Here is a 22,280-nt window from a genome sequence, read left to right as displayed (position 1 = left end):
GAAAGTACAGGTAGAGGGCTGCAGGGTCTCTGCAGAAACAGACACCTGCATATTTACCTTAAAGAGAAGTCTATGTCAGATTCATGACGCAATCTTAAACTGCAGAATTGTTCGTACCTGTGTTCTTAATGATGAATCTCATTGTCTTCATAAGGTGTGTGCCGGTTGATCCTGATCAGCAGGTGAACGCCCTGCCAATCCCCATAAAATGGCATGAGACTGCAGGGCTGTGTGCACAAACAGAGAGAGAAATGAGAGAATGAAGTCAAGAATGGTCAAAGGAAAGTGTAAAGAGGGTGGGGCACCGGACCAAAGCTTATAATATTTGGTAATGGGCAAATCAATAGTCAAGTAAAAATTATGATAAATGATGTTGAAATAGAAAGAGTGTTACATTTCCGGGCGTAATAATTAATCATAACTTATGTTGGAAACCACAGATAAATAATGTAAAAACAAAAATCTCTAAAATCATTCCAATATTATACAAAACAAATGATATTTTGAATATATAGGCTATATTGCATTGATTCGAGATTCAAGATGTTTATTGTCACACTGGTTATACAAGTACAATCGTGTGAAATACTTTTTGCTGGGAAGCTCCATTAAGAAAACAGTAAGTTAAGTAGCAAAATAAAAAAATAATAAAATAATAATAATAATAAAAAACGACACAACGATAACAAAATAAATTTATAGTAATAAAATAAAAAATAAAAAATGTGTATTTACAAATAACATACAGTACAATAATAAAGGAAATACTTGGTATATGGTAAATATAGAAGCCTATATATATATATATATATATATGTATATATATATATATACATATATATATATAGAAGCCTATATATATATATATATATATATATGGGAGCAGTAGAGGTTGCATACTATAAAAACATTGCACAGGCATTTTCTAATTTTTTTATATTGCACATATTGCATTGATTGAAGTATTGCACTTGTTTATTGCACTTTTTTGTATAAGAGAGAGTGTTGTATGAGTTATCTGTTCAAAAGTCTGATGGCCTGGGGGAAAAAACTGTTTCTCAGACTGCTGGTGTGATGCCCGGTGTGTGGTGTCCTTAATGACCCTCAGGGACTTCCTGAGGCACCGCTAGGTGTACAGCTCCTGCAGGCTGGGCAGCTCACACCCAGTGATGTGTTGGTCCGAGCACACTACCTTCCCAGCGCCTTACGGTTCACGTTGGTGCAGTTGCCATACCAGGTGGTGAAGCAGCCCGTCAGGAGGCTCTCTATGGTGCCTCGGTAGAAGTCCCTGAGGATTTGTGCTTTCAGTCCAAAGGTCTTTAGGCGCCTCAGTGTGTATAGTCTCTGCTGGGCCTTCCTGACTACAGCGGTGTTTTCTCATAGTTCCACTTTACCTACTGTGTGGAAAGAAATATATATTACATTTTCATGCTACAGAAGAAGAGCGCTATAAGACTTGTAAATTGATCGGATTATTACAAACCAACCAATGCACTATTTATTCACTTACATGCTTTAAAAGTTTGTGATCTATTTGATCTTAAAACTGCACAAAAAAAGCACAAAATCGTTTGCTTCCTAACTGCATTCAGAGGTTGTTAAAAGATTAGGGAGAGCCTGTATGAATTTAGGGGAATAGGTATGTTTAAAACACGGAATTAAAAATGTGTAGTCCACTTTGCAAAAAAAGTTTAAACATAAGATGGTAAACACATATAAAACTGAGATATTACTATTATTTTATATGAAACGTTTGGGTAGGTATAAACCAACATGTTCTCCTCTCAACTCGTCACATACCACCGCTTCATCACGCCCCTTGGCCTCATTTTAGGTTTAGGCCTTAGAACCACTATAGTTAGGTTTAGGAAAAAACATCATGGTTGGATTTAAGTTTATACAGTGAAAATGACACTGAACGTTGTGAACACGGAACACGAATGAACAGCTAATTTAAATGTTAAATGTAAGACACAATTTCTTGTATTATGGCACCGGTGTTATGTTTTGTTATGTTTGTTATGCTATGTTTGAAAAAAAAAGGAATAAAAAGAATTTTCCAAACCATAGCAGCAAATCTATAATTTAATAAAAAACACTAGTTTTGCCAATAATAAACATATCAGACAAGCACAATTAAATAATGCATTGGAAACTTGTAATACAATAAATTTAATAATAATAATAATAATAACAATAATAATAATAATACATATTTTTTTTAAAAAGGTGGGCCATTTCTATTTTTATATCTGGTATTATGACATAGAACTTTACGTTTTTAAGACAAAGAAGTTGTCATGGCATGAACTGACCTGCTGGTGGCGCTGGTTAAAAGTCTAGTAGCGATCAAAGTCATTCTTCAGGGACCACGAATGTCCAAATTTTATAGCAATCCATCCATTATTTGTCGAAATAACCTGCATCATGTACTCTAAAGTAGGCCAATTATAGGTTACTTTACACTCTGAATCAAAGAGGCATGGCTGAAGCATCTGCATAATGTTCAGTGTTTCAGTCCTGCTATTAGACTGAATGGTTTAAAGCTGCACTTAAACCTGCAAGCAGGTCTACAGCGCTTTTTTAAAATTTACAATGTTTTATTTCAAAATACAATCTAATTACATGTTCAGATTTTTCCTTATAATTCTGCAAAAAATATTTTACAGTATAAAACTAATATAAAAATAAATTATAAATTATACAACGAATAAACGTATCAGATCAATACCTAACAATATAGTGTCTTAAGCACAAAACATATGTCTCGATGAACTATCCTTCAGTGAACGTCAACTTACTTTAATGGGGTTTCTGTATCTGATAAAAAGTGTACTAATGCTTTATGAACATATTACTACTCCCATATGTAAATATAGGTGGTTATATTTAAAATAGAAAACAATGGAACACTATATTTCTGTTACCTCATAAATATATAATTCCAAATAAAATCAAGGAGTTTATTTTTAAGATTGTACACACAGGTACTACTCTGTTAAAGATAATATTTGCAAGTTCTTCGTAACTGTTAACAATAGATGCACTTTTTTGCAATTGTGAAGGGGAAACTATTGAACATGTGTTTGTAGATTGTTTTCATGCAACTTCTTTTTGGTTTCATTTAAAGAAGAATCTCTCGAAACATTTCGAAAAAGATATTATACTAACAAAGATTGAGATATTACTCATCGTCAACAATCCCAGTTTTTCGACAGATGAGATTTACATAATTAATTTTATTATAATCCTAGCAAAATATTATATAAATAAAATGAACCCCGAATGTTTTTTGTTTTGTTTTGATTCATCTTTTCCTTTCTTGACACTGACAAGTAGTCCCCTATTAACGCCTCCGGAAGCTGATATAGTTGACTTTTCCGGGGGGCCCTTGAAGGCAGCACTGCTCCTGGTAGACTACCTTCTCATCTCATCTCTCGGTGTTTCATTTTGTGAGCTGCCGCCGCTGGGCTGCTGTCGGCGCTTCCTCCTGCCTCCCAGTGAAGGATTACTGCTTCTTTTAATCTGTTAACGGTTTATAGATACTTTATATCCCACCCTGATACATCTCCCTGCATGGGAGACCTCACGGATTCAAAGATGAGCAGTTTGAGGGCGTTTAAGGAATCATTTGGTGAGTGAAATATTCAAGTTGTCTTTATAGACATAATATACAGTAGTTAATCATAATAGCATTTATCTTCATGTGTTTTACACTACTAGCTCACTCTGACACCTCCTAATTTTATCTTGTTTTCTTTGTGACAACACAATTTTGTTTTGATCATTTAAAATATTATTATATTAATAATTATGAATAATAATAATAATAATAATTATTATTATATTAAAATATTAATATATATATATATATTTATTACCTCAATAGACACATTTTAATTTTAGCACCGTTAGTTTGTGGAAAAAACAGCAAGTGTTTCCTGCTTAGCCGTCTGCAACCACAGTCAAGAAAGTTTCCACAATTTAGAAACTCCCTCAGTCTAATAATGGAAAACCCGTTACCTTTAACCCAGTGGACCTATTTATAATCGAGTGATCTTGACAGACTGAGTCGTCAAATGTATGATTGGAGACGAGTGGGGAGACTGGGGACGGTTGAAACACTTTATAGCATTTCTCTCATTTACTCAGAGACTGTCTGGACTGGACCAAACAGAAATGTTTATATATTAAACTTACATCTGTGCTGCTAATTACCCATACCATTTAAAGATGATGATTACATATGGTTCACAATATTTATTTGAATGGAAGAAGTCAGATGTTGCAACTCACCCCAACCCCTGGGGACAGTTGCAACATGTAAAAAAATACATTAAAATTTCACTTATTAACTTTTATTGTACAAACTGCAACTGGTTTAAAAACAAAATCTACTTTTAAATGATTTATTCACTGTCTGACAATCAATAATGACTTATTATTTGCTAAAGGACCATTACAATAATATGTGCATTAATACAAAATAATAATGCTATTACGTTAATAACTCCAACTATTATGTACATCACAATGTCTTGTGCATGTATAAATGTAAACATTATTAACATAATCTTTTTTTTGTAAAAACAAAACAAAACAAAAAAAAGCAATACAAATTTGTATTTGGTGTAAACTATTCTTACCTCACAATGACTTGTGTATGTTGAAAAAAGCTATATAAATTTGGGTGAACTATCATTTTATGTACCCCACAATTACTTTTTTATGTAAAAAAACACTGTTGTGTTGCCTGTTTTTAATATGGTTGGCCTGGGGACGGTTGCAACAACATAACACCATGTGCTAGCTAAACACACTGACTTTGCTAACCATGTCACTTAGAAGTCCACAAAACAATGATTCAAACTGAGTAAGTTTGGATAAATTCAAATAAATAAAGGTCAAAACAGTATGACAAAATTACAGATCTTGAAAAAAATTACTTTCATACCTCCAAAACACGTTTTTTTTTCTCAATAAATGCAGCACAGATGTTGTATGTGTCTCCTGTCTTCTTGGTGGGGGGAGGGTCTGACTCAGCATGTGCAGTATGAGTGTCATCCCTGTAGCATGATTCTGATAGGAGGAATAAGACTTGTTGCAACTGTCCCCAGTCTCCCCTACTAACTTTTGCTTTTGTCTTAAAAAGTAAAAAAGTGAGACCCCTGATGAACTAAAAAAAAGAAAAACAAACCGTGTGATCAAGGAGGGGAATTGAAGGGGTTTTACCCAAGAGCATGACTCAACCCACCCATTTTTGTCAGACATTGTTGCATCTTTAGGCAAGGCAAGGCAGCTTTATTTGTATCGCACATTTCAGCAACAATTCAAAGTGCTTTACACAAACATTCAAGAACATTGCGACAAAGTGCAAAAGAACATTAAGACATAATTAAAACAGTCATAAAAACGTTAAAAATTAGAAAAAATAAGAAAAAGCTAAAAATAAAAGCTAGAAGAGAAGCTAAAATAGAATATAACACACAAGAGTAGAAGATATAGTGCAGTATAAGATGATTATTTGGTTTAATAAAAGGCAGCAGCAAACAGGAAAGTTTGAAGCTTTGATTTAAAAGGACTCAGAGTTGGAGTTGGTCCTGCAGTTTTCTGGGAGTTTGTTCCAAATATTTGGTGCATAAAAACTGAACGCTGCTGCTGCATGTTTAGTTCTGACTCTAGCGACAGACGACCTGAGAGGTCTGGATGGTTCATAACATAGCAGAAGATCAGAAATGTATTTTGGCCCTAAACCATTTAGTGCTTTGTAACCCAGCAGCAGTATTTTGAAATCAGTTCTCTGAGAGACAGGGAGCTAATGTAGAGACCTCAGAACTGGACTGATATGATCCACTGTCTTGGTCTTAGTGAGGACTCTAGCAGCAGCGTTCTGAATCAGCTGCAGCTGTCTGATCGATTTTTTAGGAAAACCAGCAAAGACGCCGTTACAGTAGTCAAGTCGGCTGAAGATAAATGCATGGACTAGTTTTTCCAAATCCGGCTGAGACATCAGTCTCAGTTCGTTGTGTCAATCCCGTCTACTGACTGAAACTTTCGTCCGTCATTGAAATTTTCGGAACAGGTTAGATTTTCTGTGCTTTTTTCACATCCGTCAAAAAGGCAAAAGAGGGTTGTTTGACCACTCAGAGCCACCGTCCGTACAAACGTCATCATCCAAAATAGCATGATAAATGTTCACGTTGTCTCTCAGCACAAAGCCCTTTATGATAAAGAAATAAAAGAATACGGAAAAAGATGCATAATTTAAGGATAGATTGTGACAGGTGACTGCAGAACAGCTTGGAACCGGGGTTGAATGCGTAACAGCAGCGATTGAGCTCTAGGCAGCTGAACGATAGCTTCTTTCTAATGTCATTCATTCATATGCCCCGTTTGGGACTAGCTCTATCCATCGCACCCACGCAATTAGTTCCGTTTTGTCTTTTACTGCAAATTTTTGCAACAAATAGAATAATAAACACATCAGACATCAACGTTTTTTTATCGGATGACAGATTAAAAAAACGCATACGAAAAACTAAAAAGTAACGTAGACTTATTTTGTCACGTGAGTCGCTAGTCAGGGAAGTTAACGTCAACCGCGACCGTTTCCTAACCCTAACTAAGTGGTTTTGTTGCCTAAACTTAACTTCCTGTGAGAACGGAAGTTTATTTTGAAAGGGATACTATGCATGTAACGAGCGTATATTGACACGCTGCTGTTAGACGCATTGGGAGTGAGAATGTGTTGTTTTGAAAGCCAATCTGCCTGTACAGACGTTAGCTGTTTGTGTGTGGAGAATTTTATTAAAGGAACACGTTTCAAAAGCTTCTCCATATACTGCCAAGTATGTATGTAGGCCTTTTGTTTTGGAAAATACTAAATAACAAACACAGGACTTTCAACCAAGAGGCCCATGTTCGAGACTGGTGTTTGTGTCCCGTAGTGTTGTTGAGTTTTTTTGAAGTTATGTAAGTGTTTTTCCGCGCTGGTGTTACGTTGTTTGAGTATGTATTTTACTTAGTTTACGTGCTTATTTTAAGTGTAACCATGATGTTTTTTCCTAAACTTAACTAAGTGTTTTTTTTTGCTTAAAACTTTACTGTAACATGGTGTTAAATTGTAGTTATATGTCTTCCCATGAGATCAAGTTGTGTGGCTTCAACCCTGGTGGCAAATCCGAAAGTTGTTCTTTATTAATGCCTTATAACTGGTCTATACGGCATTAGTAAATTATGGGTAACCATTAGGCCTAATAAAGATGACAACTTTTAGCTAAACCAGCTTTGCCAGGCCGCCTTTGTAAATAAGAATTTGTTCTTAATAACTTGCCTGGTTAAATAAAGGTTAAATTAAAATAATAAATAATAAACCCTTCTAAAAGGGGGCTTTATTATACCCCCGCGACCGTATTCGTCCTTCTGTCTGTCCTTCCGTTAGCATGTCATAATTTTGTTTCCGGAGTACAACTTGGAAACTATTTCACTTAGGAACTTCACATTTGGTTTGATGGTTGACAGTGTGGTCTAGTTTTGCCTTTTGGGGATTAAGAGTCCAGGGTGGCCAACATTTTTGATAATAACAAGCTAGATTGTGCTCAATAGATTAATGCCATTAGTTCCAAAAGGGCAAAACCTTTGGCCCTACTTTAGTAGGGGTCAAGCAGTGAGCAGGGGTACAGTATGTGAGCCATGCTCACTTTTGTCTTGTTATTCCTTCCTCGACACTCAGTGGAGAAGGTATTGTTTACGTATGATTCAGTGATTCGTTAGAGGCAACACTATGAACAATGTTCATAGATGTGTTGTTCATTGAACATGTGATTGTACACTTTCTTTTTATTCTCGTTTTCAGTGATAATCGTTAAAAGCTCTCCAATGTTTTCCATGTTGCTTTTGATGAGAGTCAAAGGCTTTAGATTCTGTAGTAAACCAACTTCTCTCTAGGCCTCGTACTGCTGAACAACTTCTCTACTTCTCATTTATATTTTGATTGTGTGTCATACTCACGTACGTGTACATCCAGCCTGCTGTCTCGGCTCACGAGCAAACATGATCTCATGGCATGTGTATATACATATTATTTCCTTTAAGTGTAACCGACTTTGCCGGTAGTTACCAAAACCACTTTCACACACTGTGTTTGGATAATGATCATGTGTTAAGACACGCTGCGAGTTTGTCTGATCCAAGTATACAGTAACAAATAATAATCTTGAATTGATCTCTAAACTATAAGCCAGGATGTGGAGTTTTAGTCCAGTTAAAACTGTCTGCTGCAATGTTTTATTGAAGTTCTTTTCTTTATTTGGACACCATGTGAAAATGTTAATACATCAGCAAACATTATATAATTATTATCAAGTAACAAAGATTGAGAACAGTGGAATTAGGCCATGTTACCCCCCAACATCTGTTCGCGTGTAGATCTCAGAGTGAATTTGTGATAAGTTTTTACCTATTTTATAGCACTAGACTTGTTTCCGCCCTGCCATACCACAGCTGATGTCAGAACTACAGCAGCAAAGTCAAGTCAGATAACACATTTGCAATGATGCCACATGTGGGTTTGCAGCTGTGACATTAGTACCAGTAAGCCAATCAGATGTCACTTCTGTTTCAACCTTTTTCCTTGACCTTTCCAACACAGCGTCTTGAAACTGTTGAACTTTACTTAAATAGATTTTTGACTACAGGTCTATGGTTTGACTAATATGGGTTTTTATTGGCTTGTACCAACAGAGATATGTTTGGTTTAAAGTTGATCTGTTCACTGAAACTTGAAGGAAGTCTTTTCTGTAGACGTTGTAGGTGTTTATTTATTGACTAACAACCATCTGCCCAGCACTTCCGTGCAACATCTTTGATAGCAGCACGGGTTGCCAGATATGATCGTTGGTGATCACCGTATGATCACAGGTTTGTATTTTGGTCTCTATACAGGACCATGATGGTACCAAACCTGGCTACTCCTCACTTTGACAGCAAGCCTCTGGGAAGCTGTGCACTCAGCAATTGTTCGTCAAGAAATAATTTCAGCATGTGTAACTCCCACCAAATTGTCATATTTATATTTATCTTGGATTAAACAAACTAGATCCAAAATTTGGAAAGAGACTTTATGCTAAGCTAAGCTAAGCTAACTACATCCTGAATCCAGCTGTGTAATTAACACACAGAGATGGGGGTGGGTGATACAGACAAAATCTTCTATCACTTAATATATATAATATACTGTATATGTAATGTTATGTCACGGTAACGGTAAGGGATGCTAGTTTTGAAAAAATTCTAAACCGATAACCGACCCTCGTTAACCGATTATTAACCGTTAACCGACAAGATTAGTGCGACGTATGCGGCGGTGTGCCAGCTGCAGTGTATGAGCACGCCAAACAACTGAGTCTCCAGTTCACCCTCAGGAGAGTAGCAGCCACGGTGCTGCGTTCACTGTCTTCAGTTCACCGTCAGGAGAGCTACTGTAGCAGCCGCGATGCTGCATTCACTGTATTCAGTTCACCGTCTGGGACTGTAACTTAGCAGCAACGGTGCCACTTTCCCAGTAAAAGTCTCCACCGCAAATTTAGTCAGCTGTGTGTCTGCCCGGCATAACTTTAGCAAGTGTCCGACAAACATTGTGTGTGTTTGTGCTACGTTAGCAGCTCTAGCATTGCCGGAGGCTTCGTACTTGCCGCCGCCACGGCCGCCACGGCCTCCACACACACATACAGTCTGTCAGCGCGGCGTAACTTTAACGAGTGTCCGACAGACCGCGTGTGTGTGGCGGCAGTGAGTGTGAGGTTGTTGGTGGCGTTATAGCTGTGAACGTAGGTGTACAGTTTATTTGTCGCTGGATAAATGCTACAACTCCTCAGCTCCGCTTCGCTCAAGCGAGCTCGAGAGACCGCAGCCAACTTCCTGTATCCTGCAACTCCGGCTCTGCCTCTTAAGGTGGGCTGTTAAGGTGGACCAGCTTTTCTCCTTAAACTGACAAGCCGCTCCTCTGAGTTTTGCTCAGCTTTTTAATTAATTATTAATATTTCTTTTAACCGTTTAACCGATAGCGTTAATCAGTTAAAATGCTTAATGTCGGTTAAACGGTTCATTATTAACATCCCTACTTCTTCTTTTCTACAAAAAAGTGCTGTCAGTTTTTGTAGAATGTTTTCGTGTTATATTCATATATTATATGTCATTAAAGAGGTATTATAAGCATTAATATACCTGTTTAATCCTGAATACACACACACAGTGAGACAGACACACTTACCACCCACTATCAGCTATGTCACACATGTAGCAGAGAGTTTGTACAGTGTGTTTGTATATAGCTGCTCTCAGTCTAGACTTCGCCGTGGCCTGGGTCAGGTATTGGCATGCCATTCACCTCAATTCATGTGTGGAAAACAAACTCACAGCCCCACTACACAGGGTGCATAGAAACTGTGCTTTACCTCATGGGAGACATGGGTGGTCAAAATGGAGAGAAAAGCTGTTCACCTGTGTGGAATTATGGCCCTTAGCAATGTATTATGATGTGGTTTATATTTCATCTCTTGAACTTTATCCAGAGCGTGCAGTCACATGCCCCTGCATTCCCAGAGAGGGAGAAACAATGCTCAAACTGAGCTGGGGTTCGACTTACACTTGATAATTGTGTAACTGGCTGTAAGTCCTAATACTTAATTGCTATATTTAAAGGGGGGGATACCACCCAGGGGTGCAATGTTTAGCTATGCACTGGTTGTTTTTCATTTGTGAGCACATTAACTAGAAATCACCCACAATTTACATTACTGCATTGACATTACTTCCCTAAGCATATGATCACTTTTTAGTTGTTTTATTTCTACCTTCCAAGCAACCTTTACTTTACTGAAAACCAGATTGAGATAGGTAACCCATCACAGTGAGCAATTTCTTGCCTTTTATATTACTACTCAAAGCCGCTCAAATCAATCACCGCTCGCTCCTCAGCTTCCTTTCGAAAATACTTTGTGAACTCCATTGTCAAGCTCGCAACAGGTGATTTTTGACAGAAAATAGTGTGGTAGATGCTCTCTGGGTTGGGCTCGGGCATGCTTTGAACTCATGGTGTGAGCAGGTATTGTAGGTACCAGAGCGAAAATGGAGCGTGTATTTTTTTTTTTTTAAATCCGCTCTGCATCCATCCAGAATCCTTGCGCTCGCTTGTGCTCCGCTCACATGCTCTGATGAGAACTGAATGTGGTAGAGTATACAGAGCGTTGAATCCTCAGTGAGGATTAAATAAAGTTTAAGAGCATCTGAGTTAAGTTTCAAAATGTTACAGTTCAGTTTCAAGTTTATTGGAATTCAGCTCCAAACTAATACATTTTATTTTCAAATTATTCTATTCAGATTCAGTTTTTCAATTCAATTCAATTCAAGTTAAACAAGACAAATTCAGTTTCTAGTGACACATTTTTGTGCCCATACAGACAAGCGAGCATGTAGTGTGTTCAGCATGTCGGTCAGATGTGAACTATTGATTCCGTGCTCATATTCCCCCAGAAACTAACACAGACAAATATAGACCATAGAAGTAGAGTGACTGAACGCAACATTGGAGCAAAGTGCAACATGTCAACATTTCCTAGTAGACCTGTGTGGGCTGGCCTACAGAACTGTGATGACGGGGATTTACCTTTAATTTCCCCTCTAATGGATTTACAGCGTTGTCTGTCACCTGTGCTCTGTGTTGTTTCAAAAAAAAAAAAGTGAAAAAGTTTGATTCCATAATCAGAAAGATAAGATAGTTGAAGTGCACGTAATAAATCATGTGGCAATGCAGGAAATGCAACCATACACTGGAAAACACCATATTAGGCCTACAGTGTGTGTGTGTGTGTGTGTGTGTGTGTGTGTGTGTGTGTGTGTGTGTGTGTGTCTCGATAGAAAGAGTAGTGTCTGTGTCATGAGTGCTCATGTATGTGGGAAGCTTTTAGGAATTACTGATGACTGAATTATAAAAAATAACGATAATTTTACCCACCGATTACTTTTTATTTAGAGCATTTTGCAAACCAGCTTTTCATAATATCAACATTTGCACAGTGGATTGCCGTCTGTTCCCTAAACTACTGCGTTACGAACATTTACTTTCTGTGAACGTGGTTGCAATTGAGTAACGAATGCAGGTAACCGCTGCTTTGGGAAATACAGCAGACAGAAAACAGAAAAAAAAGCAGAAAACTTACAGTTTTTCCCCTTTGGTGTACAGTAAATGATTGTGTTTACCGTGTTTGTTAAGGTACGTCTGCATTCCTTGACTGAAACAAAGATCTTTGTTTTGGACTTTGAGGATTATAGACACTCCATAAGGAAAGCATTAATAACCCTAAAATGACCTTTTGGGTTTACTCAGCCGACATTGCCTAGAATTGCCGCTCATTATTTCAGACATATTTCTCATTGGGTTTCATTGGCTCCGCCTACCTGGAATTCGGCTATCTTGTGCGTTTTTCATGTATTTTATGCATACTTTTACATACTCCTCCTAGAGAGTTTATCGGATTTGCGTCAAATCTGGGTGGTATAACCCTCAAACTAATGTGGCGCTAAATTGCGAAGGAATTTTTGATCGCTCGAACGCCGATGTCATAGGTCATGTGAGAAGACGTCATTTTATCACTTTACAGTAGGGTTGGTACGATTCACACAGCTCACGATACGATACACGATATTGGGATCACGATCTCGACACGATATTATAACAATAATTTTAACACAACTTGAATGAAGATTATCGCAATTATTTCTGGGACAATATATCGTCCATCAGAAGTAGTTATCGTGACTAGGGATGTCACGAGAACCCAGTCGAACCCAGTCGATGCCTAGCTGCAACTGGTTGTACCATGTATGACAATATGACTGGTATGCCAGAATCCAAACTTTATATCAGTTAAAACCAGGCTGTTTGACTGAGTCTGAGGCTGATGTACAGGCTGGTGACACTGTCTCCGTGACCTACATAGACGACTGCTCTCTCTCAGGTGAACAACACCTTGAAAGCTGTATGGAGGAAACAGCCTGCTTACACCTGATCACTTAATCCTAATTCTAGTTCCCCATGCAAAAAAAAGTTTCATCGTCATAGAGTGTAACCCAAGAAAGGCCAGATGAGTTCTTTATTTGGAGCCCGTTGGATACAATGGCTTTACAGTGACGTGGACCGATGAAGGACCCGTTCAGGTATTTTCTGGAGCTGAAAAGCTGCCTTTGTGCTGCTCTCCCAACTCATCCGTGAATGTGCTTGTTAGAAATATTCCTTTTCAGCGCTGAGGGCATTTGAGTTAAGAGTTTTCCATGTTGGAGCTGAACAGTAATTTCATTGTTTCTGAGAAGCTTTAATGCACTAAAAGCTGTTTTTTTTATCAGGAATGAAGTGGAGGATAAACACATCTAAACTTCACACTTTTTTTATTTGGCAAAGTCTAATGCAGCTTAAATGAAAATAGGATAATGACATAAAGCAGTTTACCTCCTGTAAATGATCACCATGTGTCATTACTACCCAGTTTTACTGCCTACATGAACATGTCCAAACTACATCATTCTCACATACCAGAACAGACACGTTGCTTGGAGGAAGTGGCTTTTCTGTGCATCTCTGCAGCTGTTAGGTGATAAGTAGGAAGTGGATGAAATGTGTAGAGGTGACAGCATGTCGTCGCAAATATTGAAGCATTTTCCTTTTCTGTAACAGACAGAAGCAGCTCTGAACCTGTGGAGGACACAGACACCACCAGCTTTGTGGCAGAATTTGTAAGCAACTTCTCTTTTTTTCTTTTCTCTACTCGTGTGTTTGTCTTGACTTGCCTTCTATCCAGTTTGCTTTACACTGATTTCTCATTGTTCTTCCTCAGAAAACAGAGTCTTACAGTAATCTGCTAAGAAATGTACCATAACTGAACACACTATGCTGTGATTGGTAGCGCCCGAGGGCTCATTGGAGAACAGGTCGTAGCAGGTTGATCTTTGCACACAAAGAGAGTCATTTTCTTCCACAGTCGCAGACTACGTCTTGAATATTGCCTCAGTCTTAAGAACAGAATACAAAAGCTCCCGTGAAAACAGGTTAACAGGGCATGTTTCTCTCTTTAGCTTTATTCATTTTCTTTCTAATATTTTCTTGTCTGCCCCTTGTCTCTCTCCCACAGTCCCTGGAGGCCAATTATCCAGTGCAGGTGACAGATCCTAACGGTAAATAAGGACATACTGTATATGGACATACTACTTCTATCATACATTCTGTCAATTCTCAAATCAATAAAAGGCAGAGTGGCCGGTGCAAACAAATAAAGGCATGGTGGGAGGCGGGGGTGGGGGTGGGGGTGGGGGGCTTTGGGTGAATACCTGTAATATAATAGCTCACGTGGTAAATTCAGAATTATGTATTTCCACAGCACTAAATCTATCTATCTATCTATCCATCTACTAGTTTCCAGTTGTTGTTTTTCATCAATGAAACAGATGTTTGAAATTCAAAGTCTATCAAGACCAGCAGGGATTATTGTGCTCTTTGAGCCACCGGAAGGCTTCTAATGTGAAACATTCATGTAGGAAGTAGGAATGCTAATTTTGAAAATGTTCATAACCGATAACCGACCCTCGTTAACCGATTATTAACCGTTAACCGACAAGATTTGTGCTTGGCATGCAGCGGTGCGCCAGCTGCAGCGTATGAGCACAACAGACAACTGAGTCCCCAATTCACCCGTCCGGGAGCGTTAACTTAGCAGCTACGATGCTTCGTGTAGTGTCACAGACATGCAGCCTCTTTCCCAACTAGAATGGCACTCGGAGAGCGCAGACCTCCGCCGAGCTACTCTCTCGAGTTACTCTTTCCAGCAATCACCTAGTGTGCTTTGGTCGAACTCAACTGTAATTTCACCGAGTTTAATGTGAATCTACAGGTGTTCCCCTCTCCCTCCACCCCCCGCTCTCTCTCTCTGCTGGCAGAAGGAAAGAGGCAGGGTGACGCATCATGAACGCGTCATCAGTTACACTGCGCATGTCTTAAAGCCTGTGGTGTTAATGCACAGGCTGAGCGGAGTTATTAAAAGAAATTCCCGAAGCCGGATCATGATCTGGATCGCCACAAAATCGAATGGATTGTTCATTGTGCCACAACCCACCCCTCCAAAAAATGTCATTGAAATCCATTGCAGACTTTTGGAGTAATCCTCTAAACGGACAAACCAACAAACAAACCAACAAACCAACGCTGGTGAAAACATAACCTCCTTCCTAGGCCTTTGGCCTTGGCGGAGGTAATTAGAAATAAAGGCCTGGGTAACATGGTAATTTAAACCTGTACCAAATGGCAACTGGTATGTTCCCATTCAACTGAACTGCATTCTCAATTACGTTTCGAGGGAACCATGTTTTCTCTTGATTTGTGGATAGCAGTTTTAAACACGTGGTTCATGTTGTGAATTGAAACAAAACTAAACTAAAATGCAACAAGACTACTTGTTTAGGTTTAGTAAAACACCATAGTTTGGCTTTAAATAAGTAGGCTATGTTTATTCCGCTATTTACGTCATGGACGTGAATTGAAATAAGTCAACGCTGCCTTGGTTTCACACGGGACATGAACAGCAGTCTCCTGGGTGAAAGTCCTGTGTTTGTCGGACCCGTCCGTCCACCACCAAGACCCAGAGCTCCTCCTTACATGGACGAAAATACCTTTAGTTTTATGGGAATGTAATTTTTAGGCCTCTCTCTCTCTGCTGTTGAGGTAAACTTAGACCACGTCTCTATTTGAGAATTTACAGTACATTTTGAAGTGTCTTCTGTCATTGTGAAAAAAAGCATATTTGTCAGTGATTATTAATATTCCTGCAATGTTTTTAGTTATCAGAATACACTGATGTCAGTAATGTGTCTCCAGCAGATGCGGTGACCCTCCACCTGAGCTCCATGCCCTCTGGATACCTGATTCCCTCCTCAGACAGAATAAGACAGGTCAGTATTACCACCTTTGATTCAGCCTGTGTTTGAACCGTCTTAGTCCCTTTATCGTCATCTTTCACAGAGACTCAGTTCCACAGGCGTCACAGACATCACTAAAAATAAACGTAATTTACACAGAATGATGTCACACAAGTGACAAATAAAGCTTGGTTTCACTTTCACCCACTCAGGCCCTCCAAACTTTCCTTCTCTCCTTCTTTCTTACACAAGTGAGGTAACCACAAACTGTTCCACCTGTAGGAAGCAAGCACAATGTAGACCTTTCACCAACAGCTACTGTCATTCATAAACATGAATATGTAATATATGAATCAATAGTATTGAAGACTCTCTTTGGCTGAGAAGCCAGATCAGATGATTCCCACTGTTGACCACTGATGCATGTTTGACCTGCGTCGCCGTGTTGGACTGAAACTAAACCGTCTACTATGTGAAGTTCATGTGATTAAAGAAAATGCAACCTCAGCACATAGGCATGAACAGGAATGTTGTAAAAGATTTAAAAAAGTCATCATATTCCTGTGATTTATATCAACATCTTTGCTGGGGTGTTAGTTAGGATAGGATAGCACTAAAACTACATCACACATGTCAGGGAATTTAGGCCATGGACGAAGGAAGAACTGATCACTTTTTTGGTACCGTTCATGATCTACTTAGTTTTCGGCGCTTAACTACTGAACTGTTGGGCGTAGATGCAATACCATTTTTTTTCTTAGATTCATGACAAATCTTTTTTTGTAGACATCCCATTTTCACATCAATTCTCCAACAAACTTGAAAACATTTGCAATATAAATAAACATGCTTCTGAATCTATTTTATGGGTTAACAATAAACACTTCTAAGACAGGGAAACTGGGTCATAACTATAACTACTGGAAGACGAAAGAAGTCAGAAAGGTAAGAGACAGTTTCCCTGTCTTAGAAGTGTTTATTGTTAACATCAGATAAATTCAGGAAGAGACAGCCTGCTTATTTACATTGCAAATGTTGTTTAAATTCTATACTCCATTCATATCGCCACAGACAGGCAGTTACTGTTAGCCTCCAGAATAATATACATTTGTTCCACATCCGTCATAATAAACAGCCAATGAGATAAAAAAAAAAAAATCACAATAGCAGCCTAGTGAAATAAACAATCAATAGAAATGTTTCTCGGTCCCCTGTGGTTCTTCATAAAAAACATGTCAAATATGAAAAATCCTCATTTAAATCATTACGTTCAAGTATGTATTACTGCCACCGCACATGTGGTATGATGTTTAATAATTAGAACGCTGTCCTAGCTCGACTCAAAACGTCTGTGCATTAAATAATATATTTGGAGTATTCTCCAAATATACGACCGCCATATCAACCAATCAGCAATCGCCATCAGTTCTGTGTATCTTGATGCAGATCTGGATCTAAATGCATATTATCATATTTTGTTCTCTTATTAGAACTACCAAATGTAGAGAATTCTGTTGTACCTTGGCAGAGTTACACACTCTGTGAGTACTTTCTAATTTAGGCTGTGAACGTACAGGATGTGGTTTTGTCCCGGTGAACTGCAGGTGCAGATGTGAGTATTGCTAATAACAGAGCAGGAACACAGGAGGCAGAGAGAGTGTTAACATCAGTCTCTGTCATGTAGCTTTGTAAAAGACAGCATTGTTGAAAATAACCATGCAGTTAGTAGTGTTTTGAATTTGTCCATTCCAGTCGGTCCAGTCATCACCAGTAAAACGTATACGTCCCTCCAGGCGTAGCGTCTTGATTCTCTGTCTGGCCTCGATGCACCGTAGTGTGCAACGTGGCATTTGTTGAAACATGTTTAACTTACAGAAGCCAGTGAAAGTGCGTCATGTATAGAGGACGGAACCTGCCAAAATAAAAAAATTATAATAAATTTTTTTTAAATTACTCGATAAATAAACAAATATGCCATTAAATGAACCAAAAATAACATTAAAAAAATGTAGGCATTAATTAATTTATAACGTGACATAAACTGGTTTATCTGTTTTCATGTATGCTAGCTAGCTGCTTATCAAATCCAGTCTTCATCCCCGGCTCCGTACAGCGGCTCCACTAGTGGAAATTTGGCAACTCACTTTATAGTTACAATAGTGTAGTGCCCGTTTAAAACATGCCTGTTCAGAACGGGCTGGATGTTTGGCCTGTGGTGTTGCTGCTTGCAGCTCTCTTGAGAACCATACAAACAACTTCACACTTGACACTGCGTGTCCTTGGTTCTTGGTACCATGACAAAGCCGCATCACACACCCAAGTCACGGCTACTCACGGTCATAAACACCGGTGAAATACACTGTGGTTCCCCCCAACTAAGGGCTCCAAACAGCTGTAGATGTATTATTATGTTTAGATATGAAAAGCATCGAATTATGTTACTATTCTAACTCATTGTACCCTGAAATAACTTACGAAAGGCCCCCAAAGCAAAATATGCAACTCAACTGTATACTACTTACTGTGTACTTCTACTTCAGAGGAAAACATTGCAGTACTACATTTACCTGACAGAGAAATGTTACTGCTTACGTCGCAGATTCCAATTTGACTCACAAAATATAACAATTAAAATATGATGCATTATTAGTCAGTAAACTATCCAGCATCATATTAGAATTGAAAGCTTCACCTTGAACAGATTATTAGTACATTTAAGCACATTGTGCTGATAATACCTCTCTTTCACTCTTTACTTGAAGTAAACATTTGAACGCAGGACTTTTACTGTGCGGTATTAATAGTTTTATTAATACTACTACTACTACTACTAATAATAATAATAATAATAATAATAATAAAAATAAATGAATTTATATAGCGTTTTTCTAGTCGCAAAGTTGCTTTACACTGAGCGGCAATGGTGGGAAAAACAACAGACAACGTGACAGACACACATTGATGAACTGACTGTCTTGGGGGAGTGAGTTCCAAAGCCCGGGAGCTGCCATGAAGAAGGCTCTGTTCCCGAAGATGCGAAGGTTGGACTTGGGGGTTTACTATTGATTTACTATTAATAGTAAAAAGTAGGGCTGCCAATCGATTAACATATTTAATTGTGATTAATCGCACATTTTCTATCTGTTCAAAATGTACCTTCCGGCAAAAGAGTCAGTGGGCGCCCGGCACAGTCACGCTGACATACAGTAAGTGTACAGAGCCGGTGGCATGAGGCTGTGTGAATGCTATTGCCGGCATGAGGCTGAGAAAGCACACCTCATCCGGTATAGGGGCTTTGAATGATGTTACAGATAAGCTGTCTATGAGGCGTTCAAGGACCTCAAAGTAAGCTCAGTTTGTTCCGCTGCTACCCCTCGTTTTGGTTCCGTTGCGGTGTTATCACAGATCGACGTAATAAATTAATAAAAACTAGGTGTCTGACTGTATTACCTCAGGGGAAATAAAGAGCAGTACAGCTTAACCCTGGTGGAGGGAGTACTCTTGTGTCTGTTTTTTTCTTTCATCTACCCCCACATGCGAGAAAAGAGATAGGAAACACAGTGACGAGAGGTCTGCTGCTGCTGCAGGTGAGGTCATTACCAGCTCAGCCCTTTTCCATGTCGGCCCCAGTCAGGCCAGCCTCCTGTTAATGGAGGGTTTGGTGGCTGTGAGAGCTGAGACAGGATATCACTTGCTGCGGTGGCTAATCCTTAGCCGATCTGGATCAGTGTGGTTAGATTGACTTGATAGCACGGCAGGGCGTACATCCAGCCTGTGTGAGTGAGAACGAAGGTAGTTCTATAAGCACAGGCGGAGCCCTCTACGAAGGGGGCCCTGACACTCCAGCGCCGTTCGCTGAAGAGGGTGTGGGATACCAGGGGGCGCTGCATGGACGCCGCGTTACATACTGTGGGAGGCACGTATTCGGTAGGCATGTCCTGATTGGCCGACTACGTTTATGCAAATGTCAGTGGGGAACGCAACCCCCACCCCCCATATGAGTAGCCAACTAGTGTAAAATAACACAACGCCGTGGGTTGGTTTTCCTCCTGTCCTTGACCAATTCTCAGCCTCAAAAATCCACACAAGTGAAGTTCAGACGTGACAAGCAGTTTGTAAATGCAGGTTCAACAGTTTGTATATAAATGTAACAACATCCAAATGTGTTTTTGATGATAATTGCAAATACTTTTAAATACATATATTTATGGATTTCTATTACATTTATTTAAACCAAGAAATATTTGTGTGTGCATCAGAAATATATTTGTGAATCTTATTTATATATATTTTTTTTTACATTTATATACAAAGATAACTATTTTTGTGTGCATTGAAAAATATTTTTGTGGAATCATTTATATTTAAATCACAAAATACATTTGTGAATCCTTTGTGTGCTTCATTAATATTGAGACTGATCTGACGCCATAATTTTAACAGTAAACCTTTAAATGACTGCAAATATCTGTAAATCTACAGACATTTCATTGGTTTATCTAAAAAAACATTTAAAAAATACAGAAAATTTCCTGTGAAATAATGTTTTTTCATTCCATGATATATATTTATTTTATGATATAAAGTTTCGTATAATTTGCTGACTACTTTTCTGTAGTGTAACGCATGAGGTGTGAGAGGAGAATAATTACTATTGTGTTCATATTGCAGGCATGTTTGCGATTGAGTTTGGGCATTTGAAAGAAAACCAGTGCACTGGATGTGATGTAACTAATAGCAATAATTTGTGTTTCTCTGTGTTGTAGCCTGTTCAAGATGTTGAAGAATGCACCTGCCCAACATCTACTTCACCAGGTATATCAATTTCTTATAATGATGGGAAAATCTTGACTAAATCATTCTGCATGAAAATCACATTCATTCTTGGTGGATTGTTAACATGAAATATTGCCAAAAATATTCCCAGCATCATCAGCCAGGAAAGGACATTTCATTTTGAAAATATAATGAATGTGTATGCCGTGTAATGACGGCAACAGTGATGTTTTTAGGCGGAAAAAGAATTATGGCGCAACAACTGCTTTGCACAGATTGCAAAACCAGAAAATTACACAATTTAATAATTTGACATAATGCGCAATTTCACATCTCTCACGCAGATGAACACTTAACTGTTCTCATCAACTTATACTGCTCAATTCCCTGTTTGTATGGACTGTCAATTTGAGTAGCTATGTTTGCTCTTACCCACGTTGTCCTGCTGCTTTCATGTTTGGTAAGGGAGATTAGACATTAGAAGATTAGAAGATTAGACATCTCTCAGGAAGATGTTTGAGATACTCAAAGCCTGTTCCAGTAAGTAGTCAGTACCACCCCCTCCCAATAACACACAAAAAGTGCATCTTCTCTGACAAGCTAGCGGTTAGCTATCTTTTTAAATCTGCGATTATTTTTACTAGCAGTTTGGTGGATAATAATAGAACTATCACATTTTACATTTGATGTCAATACAGAGCAGATTGCAATGTACACATTCCCTTGAGCTAACTCAATCTTCCTTGTCCATCTCCGAGCTCAGATTACCCCAAAGAACTGCGGTTCCTCAGCAGCCCCTGTGAAAAGTGCTGCTGCCCAGCGCCTCCTCCGAAGATCAGCGACCTCATGAACGACAAGGATCTCCTGGACTTATTGCGGCTCAAGCTGGATCCAAACCACTGCACCATCAAAAACTGGAAAAACTTTGCAAGTCGCTGGGGGATGAGCTACGATGAACTGACCCTGCTGGAGCACCAGACCCAGGGCTCCTTGTCCCACAGCCCCACCCAGGAGTTCCTGCTGCGCTACAACCAGAAGACGGTCACTGAGCTCACTGAACTTTGCCGCATCTACCAGCGCGTTGATGTGCTGCGACTGCTGCAGAGCTGGATAGAGAAGGACTGGCCGTCACGCTGGCAACAGACTCATTAACCAGTTTGACTGTGTATTTTTCCTCTGCCAGGGTTGTACTTGTTAGGGATTTCTTCTTCTTCATAAGCTTTTTATCGTTAATAACTTTAGCGAGTGATCTTAAACGACAGATAAAACCATGACCAACAACTGAAAACTTCCTGTAGAGAATGTCAGCATTGCTGGGTGCTTCAGGACCTTACAGGCAGTATAGCACTTACAAGACTTTAGGCATGCTAGCGGTGTGGTTCTATGGATGGCAATGTTGTTTTGCCTGACGGCCAATCCGCCTGTTCTGTCAGTTCTGACATTCATGATTTTAATTATACCTGATAAATAAAGACTTATCTTATGATTCATGGAGCATGAATCCTATAACTCTGAATGAAATGAATCCCCTGACTTTTCCTATA

The 22,280-nt window shown here is 38.9% G+C and overlaps 1 protein-coding gene across 2 annotated transcripts; it reads left to right on the top strand.

Moving 5' to 3' along the window:
- The first annotated feature begins 3,428 nt into the window (after nucleotides 1–3,428).
- edaradd (EDAR-associated death domain) lies at nucleotides 3,429–22,222 on the top strand. Of its 2 annotated transcripts, none has more exons than XM_074645703.1 (6): nucleotides 3,429–3,634; nucleotides 13,730–13,788; nucleotides 14,184–14,226; nucleotides 15,920–15,993; nucleotides 20,727–20,775; nucleotides 21,500–22,222. In XM_074645703.1, exons 1-6 carry the CDS (start codon nucleotides 3,577–3,579, stop codon nucleotides 21,886–21,888), a joined length of 672 nt encoding a protein of 223 aa, XP_074501804.1. In that variant the 5' UTR covers nucleotides 3,429–3,576; the 3' UTR covers nucleotides 21,889–22,222. The 2 variants fall into 2 exon arrangements, with proteins under 2 accessions (XP_074501804.1, XP_074501805.1); XM_074645704.1 differs by having other exon boundaries at nucleotides 3,430–3,634; nucleotides 15,923–15,993.
- The last annotated feature ends 58 nt before the right edge of the window (nucleotides 22,223–22,280 follow it).

This window comes from Sebastes fasciatus, chromosome 9 (assembly GCF_043250625.1).
Source record: "Sebastes fasciatus isolate fSebFas1 chromosome 9, fSebFas1.pri, whole genome shotgun sequence".
Classification (NCBI taxonomy): Eukaryota; Metazoa; Chordata; class Actinopteri; order Perciformes; family Sebastidae; genus Sebastes; species Sebastes fasciatus.
The sequence above is the reverse complement of the archived record's forward strand: the minus strand, read 5'-3'. Positions and strand labels throughout refer to the sequence as shown.